This window comes from Suricata suricatta, chromosome 9 (assembly GCF_006229205.1).
Source record: "Suricata suricatta isolate VVHF042 chromosome 9, meerkat_22Aug2017_6uvM2_HiC, whole genome shotgun sequence".
NCBI classification, from domain to species: domain Eukaryota; kingdom Metazoa; phylum Chordata; class Mammalia; order Carnivora; family Herpestidae; genus Suricata; species Suricata suricatta.
In genome coordinates this window covers 121,380,065-121,387,154 of record NC_043708.1, presented here as the reverse complement: position 1 = coordinate 121,387,154, position 7,090 = coordinate 121,380,065, and the positions used below count along the sequence as shown (strand labels likewise).

Genomic DNA, 7,090 nt, shown 5'->3' with positions numbered 1-7,090 from the left:
CAGTGCAATTTCTCCTACATCTATGCGACCACTAAACCTTTCAAGATGGGGCATCCCCTGTGACAATGGTTGACTCGGAATGAAGGCTGGACAGGGAGCCCCGACCTAGACCCTCTCTGGCCCTCCCGCTGCTATGCTCAAATGCCATGCTGGGACAAGGGTAGTGAGAAAAACAGACATGACCCCTCTGCTCCTGAAATCCAGTGAGGAAGACAGATTCTAATGGCATAGTCTCACTAATCTAGAATATAAATATACAACCATAGGGAGAGCAAATCAAGTCTGAGGACTCTAAGTCAGCTTCTGGCAACAGGCACACATGAGGCGAGACGAGAGGGCAGGGAAGAGACACAACTGGAAAAGGTAGTCTGTGCAAAGACTCCATAGGGGGCAGAGCCCGTGCCGTCTGAGGAGAGTGGTAAAGGCCAGTGCAGCTGGGGCCTGGGGGCCGCAGGGAGGCCAGAGGAAGAAGGGCCCGGGGCAGACATCCAGGGGGCGGTGGTGCCATCACATGTATGTTTCATAAGATCTCTTAGGAGGCTGGAGAGCAGACTGGTGAGAGGTAAGGAAGCCCACGGCAGGCCAGCGAGGAGGGAAGTGCAGTCGTCCAGGTGAGAGAGGGCAGAGGTGCAGGGGGTGACACAGGACAAGGGCCTGTACAGGATGCATGACAAGTGTGGTATGAGGGAGGCTGGTGCTCATTCCATCGATGCCAATGGTGCTCTTCTCCGGGACAGAGGCAAAGTCAGGGATGGTCAGTTGGGTTGGGGACGTGTGGACTGTGGGGGTGTCTACAAGACATCTGAGTGCAAGCATTGAATGTGTTGGTGAAATTTTTAAAAAGCACCGTCTTTTAAAGTATATTTTGAAATTCTAACGTTTTATCAATTCACAGTGGGTATTCCACTTGACCCAGTTGGGTTGTACAGAAAATGTGAAGAGACAGGGGCACCTGAGTGGCTCAGCCAGTTAAGCATCCAGCTTCGGCTCATATCATGATCTCGTGGTTCATGAGTTCAAGCACCATGCCCGGCGCTAGGCTGACAGCTTGGAGTGTGGAGCCTGCTTCGGATTCTGTGTCTCCCTCTCTCTCTGCCCCTCCCCCACTCACACTATGTCTCTGTCTCTCTGTTTGTCTGTCTCAAAAATAAAGAAACATAAAAAAAATTTTTTTTAAGAAAATATGAAGAGATTTCTCCAGTCTTTGTATGGGCAAATCCATCAGACCCTGGGTGGCAGCCTTCTCCTGCCCCCAGCTCACGACAAGTTCATTGACCCCAAGATCAATCTGGTCATTTGCTGTCTATGTGCTTGAATTTGCCAGGAATTTTTTGTTTGCACTTCAAATGGCTCTAGCACACAAAACTCTCAGATAAAATTCCATCTGTGGTTAATGGAAAGATCTGCTTAAACGTTGCATCACTGCTGGAAAGAAACCTGAGCTTTGATTAAACTCTGGGAGCAAAGTCCCATCCTCCTGGTTTTGGAAATCATTTCCAACTTCTGAGCTTCAAGCACTGAAATGAAGCCTCAGAGTGAGGGTTCCCACTGCCCCGGAAGGAAGGAGCCACCGAGGGCCTGCCGATAACATCTCTATCCTTCCATTTCTGTCATCAACATGGCTGAGAACTGAAGGAAAGGGAAGGGCTGTACCCGAGTCATCACACTAAAATGTAAGGGTTGGAAGAGGCAGGCAGCCACGCCGAACTATAAGCCAGCTTGGAATAAAATCAGAACAAGTAATTTAAAAAAAATTTGTGAGCGCTTACAGCCATTGGCCGACGCTTCTGTAACATCCACCCTTCTCCAGACTTTTGGCAAAAGAACAAGTTAAAAACAAATGCTTTCAGTTTGCTTAAATGATAGCCCTTGGAAAAACCCAATGACTGATACTGCGTGTGGAGAATGTTCCCCCATTCTCCCTGTTCTCCCGAGGAGAGGGCTGATCCACAAAGCACTTGGAGCAAAACGGCCCTTGTGAAGGGTGGTTTAAAAAAACAACGAGAAACCAAAACATCAAGTAAAGGTAATTAAGAATATAAAGAAAACAACAGCACAATTCTGGTATGCGATCCATGCAAAAAGATGCTTAATAAATGCATGTGTGTGCCTGCGGGCGCACAGGCGGCTAAAGACCTCTTAAATACACCCTCCCCACTTGTGTTTTGTTTTGCTTTAACAAATGTACACTCTCTCTGCTCTTTTGTGATATAGGGGTGGACTGTAAATTCCATCGCTTATCAAAGCACTCTTACACAATGGGGGCTGGAGCTAATTAAAGTGAAATACCATCTGCATTCCATCGCACTGTACCTGGAGCCCTGTAACATTCATTTCCAGTTTGGTCATTCAAACCTAATGGCGACTCTGCATTCCAGTGTCTCTGAATAGTGTTAACTCATCTTATCCTCTTCTTATGAATACTAATCACACCATCTCCCAATGCCAAGGTGTCACAGAAACGCTCCGCTCAGGTAGGAAAGCATTCGGGCACGCTGCGAGAAGATAACGCTAAACACATCTGTACACCAGCTAACTTTGCCCAATATTTAATCAGAATGACGAGGCAGAGTAAATATTAGTTAGCCAGACTGACAGCTAATTGATCTGGTTTGTATTCAACTAGACCGATTTAAACAGAGGGATCTCGCTCACGATTCTGAATTCATAATTGGTTCAGATGTGTATATGCTTTCCCAGAGGCTACAGGTTTAATTAGTGCAGTGAGAAAGCAACAGCCAATTGCACGGAAGTCCCAGCCAGGGCTGGACTGTGCAAGCTGTTGACCTTGTCTCTCTCTTCTCTAGCGGCAGGATGCTTTGATAGTGGCCCTGCCAGGAACTTTTTAAGAAGTTCCTCTGTAAAAAGGACTTTTAGTTGAAAAAATGTTAACTGCCATAGCCTTTGCTCAGAGAAAGTCTATCCTTCCTTCTCTTCCTTTCAAGGACACAACCGATCGCTGGGAACGGGTTGCCCTTGGTCCCACACTGAATGTAGCACTCTGAATGCACCTCACATGAACAAGCCCAGCACCTTAGATGACGCAGTGAAGTTCGGGACTGGACGCTCCAGCCCCGCGGCGCTCAAGCCTGCCTGGGCTCTTTCTCTGCCACCTCAGATAATCTTATGCCCAGCTTGTATGTCCTGCTCCACTGGGGACTCACCCAGGGTGGATGCCCAGGCATCCCTGCATCCGCTGGGGCACAGGGCCTGGTACCCAGCAGGTGCACAACTAATATTTCTGGGAAGGAAGGGAAGAGCAGGCAAGGTGAATACCTTTAACAGTTTTAAAATTTAGTCACTTGAAAAAAAAGAAAGGATGTCTATAAGACTCAGGTCCTATTTCTACTCTGCCTGTTCTAACAATTGAGAAACCAGCTCAGAAAAACCTGTAGAAAGGGGCCAAGAAAGGCACTGCCCCACTATCTGCTCATTGCATGCTTATGTTGGGGTCCCAGGGCTCCCCCATTCGACTGGCTTGCCCCTCGTTGTAACTAGCTCTGCGGTAGCAGTTTAATAACTCTGAAGGCTTCAGTTCACCCCATATCATCTTCACATGACAGCACCGTTTGCTTAGAAGTGAAACTGCAGACGGAACTCCCTTCTTAGCTCAGAAGTTTCTTGAGGCTTTGATAGGTGATGCTGCTGTGACTCTCAGCACCCCCGTGCAGCCTCAAAGAATCCAGTTTCCTCAGTGACCAACACAGAGAACTGACTTCCACTCAGTGTTACACTGACAGAGGCATCAGATCAGGTCTGTTCTGCAGGAATTGGCACCTACAGTCTGGCTCTGCTTCCTCCTACCAGGAAGAAGAAATATATGTACCAGCCCCTTTGAAATACATTCCTTCTGGTTCCATCGTGTGAACACACGCAGGTATAATCATAGCCCCTATGATCAGATGAGAAAATGTATGTTAAAGTCAAGACTCAAGCAATACTAGTCCCTTAATAAACATTGAAATCTTTTCCCTGCTAGGAAGGAATAATGGGATTAGCATAATGTTTCATATCTATTTCCTTCATCAAAAAAATTTTAATGTTTATTTATTTTGAGAGACAGAGAGAGAGAAAAAGAGAAAGAGCACATGCATGTGCAAGCAGGGGAGGGGCAGAGACAGAGGCTGAGAGAGAAAATTCCAAGCAGGCTCCACGCTGTCAGCACAGAGCCCAATGTGGGGCTTGAACCCACAAACCATGAGATCAGGTCCTGAGCCGAAGTCAAAAGTCAGATGCTTAACCAACTGAGCCACCTAGGCGCCTCATATTTATTTCCTTCTATCTATCCACCTATCCGTTCACCAACCCACCTATAAAATGAATTCAGAAATATGTACATTTCTGCCTTGTCACAGCCCAATTACGTGAATGAGTTCCATGAGGACCACTTTCTCATGTGCTAGGAACCAGAGCATCACAAAGCGATGCCCTGGAGAAGCGTGTTGTAGGTACAGTGCCCAGGGACAGCCATCTCTCCCACTCATCCCTGGCTCAGCCAATACAAAAGGAGCTATGATTGTCAGTTGGGGTGGCCTGGGACAACACCAAGAACTCATTTCTCCATGGAAACTTTATTATAAATATTCTGTGGAAATTGCTGAGATAGTATCGTGAGCCAGCTTGGAAGCTCAAACTAACATTTTAGCACATTGCTTTCAAGAAAAGGCGAGTTCGGTGTTCTAAAACTATGATTTACCAATGGCTTCATTTGGGGCTGCTACTGCTTCTCACATGAATTTCATTTTCCCTCATGGCACTCATCACCCTGTGATAGATCACATATTTTTCTACTTACTGCTTCATTTTCTATCAGCCTGACCACCCGCTCCAATAACACTGCTGTGGACAGAGCATGACACAGAGTTGGTATTCCAGAACCACCTGCTGCATGAATGAAGTCATCGAAAGCTAACTTGACCATCTTCAATTTGTACGCATACCAAGTATCTGTTTTGACTGGCATTTGTGAAATATTAGTCTCAAATCTATGCGGAAAGGAAGTATCATGAACCACCCAATAAACATGAATTATAGGAAAACTTAAACTGTCAGCCTCTTTGCAAATTATATTTGTCTTACTCTCAAAGATCACATGAATTTTTAAGGAGGGAAAAAGTTATATTTACTGCCCAAGTTTTTAAATTCATGGTAACCATTAAGACATGTGTTATGACAACCACAAAAACATCTTTCGGCCCAATCTCTAATTTCATCATTAAAACACTGGTTTGAATTCTCTGGTCTTTTTGCTGTTGTGGGTGATGTTCATATATTTCTCTCCTCTAATTACTGTGCATTTTGTTGATTTTAAAGATGTAAAATATCAATTGATCTATACTCATTTGATTGTTGCTTCAAACTGAGGCCAATTTAAATTCTCCGGTTTGACAAGGGACCAAATATTCCAAGCATTCAGATGGCCTGATGTGTTGCTACACATCTGTCTTGTTTTATTCAAAGTGGATAAGGAAAACTAAGGACTATGTAGAATCATATTAAAATCAAGGCTCAGTTATTTTTAGAACCACAGACCCAAACAAAAAGCAAACAACGCTCTAGGCCTCTCTGTCCTGAGAGCAGAAATCCGTACCTGGGGGTCCATCCTGAGGAAGGTATGAGGGCCTCTGCTGCTAAAGGTCGATCTTTTAAAGGTTTTGCTGTGATAAAAATGGTAGTAGTTTTCCAGGTTTCCAATCTGCAACATAAGAAGCAGGACATTATCAGTTAATACAGCCTTACAAACAGCTTCAAAAATCCTCCATCCTGCAAAAATCTTCCCTCTCTCTCTTAGAGACTCATTCTGCTCCCACAGGAAATGTGCCCTTCATTCTTCCTTCCCACTCATCTCTCTCTGGCTCATAGTCGGTGTTTACAAACATGATGGTAGATTTAGAAAATCCTTTTGGGATAAACAACACAGGGTAGTATTTCCAACGAAGCAAACACTCCTCTAAATCTTGTATTAAGTTCCTATCATTTAAGATGTGTACTACCATGGCCAAGTTTGGTGGACAAAATTCCATGTTCATTTGGGGTCAAGCATCCCTGAAGTAGCTAAATTAGCGTCACGTCAGGCTTACACCAAAATATTCATTTATAAACAAACTCCATCCTCTCCACCCCATGGGTAAACGGTAAGATCTAAGAATGAACATTCGCTCCAAAGCGTAACAGGGGAGCCAAAGAAAACACTCGCGTCCATCTGCTTGAGGATTGTGAAAAGGTCAGATGAGAACATCCAAACCCCCAGGGCATCCCAATTTTCTGCCAGGGGTGGTTTGTCGAGACAAATTTCAGCTTGAGGGCTGGACAGAACCAAGAGAAGCAATGGATGTGGCCTTCAGGACAGGAGGGCCCTTATGCCTCAGTGACCCTTGAGTATCAGGACATTGTTCTCGGAAGACCTGCTTCTTGTTCTTTCACTGGTTGATGAAATTAGCTTGTTGGTCACCATCCTTCAAAGTAGAACTTTTAAAAGGAGGCTGGACTGAATAGTGCACAGACTTTCAAGTTGCTCTTTTCAGCTTAAACCATCCTAGCTTTTTTCCCAGCTTCTGATCAAAGGGTGAATTTAAGACAATTTGTCCTCTAGGGCAGCACACGTGTGGTGATTACGATTGAACCTGGTTCAAAACCCGCCCTCTCCCTTCACCGCCACTAGCCACGTGATCTTGGCAAGGACAGTCACCCCCTGTGAATCTCATTATGTTTATGTTATGTGTAAAATGGGGACAAAACTACTTAGCCATTGGAGTTCACTACAACTAAAGTCTGTGCGACTCTCAACAACCTTTGGCTACATCCGCCCTACTAAGCGATTTTGTCTGCTGCGACCTAACCCCCTGAGGTTTGACTGGCCCAGGCAGAGACCTGGAGTGATGTGGATGTTCTGAGTGGCCATTTCCACAAATTTTCACAAAGCGAGAGCCCTCCAGCCCTCATTTCCAGCAACCCCAGCAGCCTGGCTGTCTCCTGTTCTTGAGTGGCAGGAGATACCCATTTAAAAATCCTCCTTTTTTCAGAGCACCTGGGTGGCTCAGTCAGTTGAGCATCCAACTTCAGCTCAGGTCATGGTCTCAGGGTTTGTGAG

The 7,090-nt window shown here is 45.4% G+C and overlaps 1 protein-coding gene across 1 annotated transcript in view; it reads right to left on the bottom strand.

Moving 5' to 3' along the window:
- Positions 1 to 7,090, bottom strand: part of PCSK6 (proprotein convertase subtilisin/kexin type 6) — a 174,531-nt gene that overhangs the window by 126,640 nt on the left and 40,801 nt on the right. Inside the window, exon 4 of the mRNA XM_029952282.1 lies at positions 5,591 to 5,695. Coding sequence (XP_029808142.1) covers positions 5,591 to 5,695 — 105 coding nt within the window. The remainder of the gene's footprint in view (positions 1 to 5,590; positions 5,696 to 7,090) is intronic.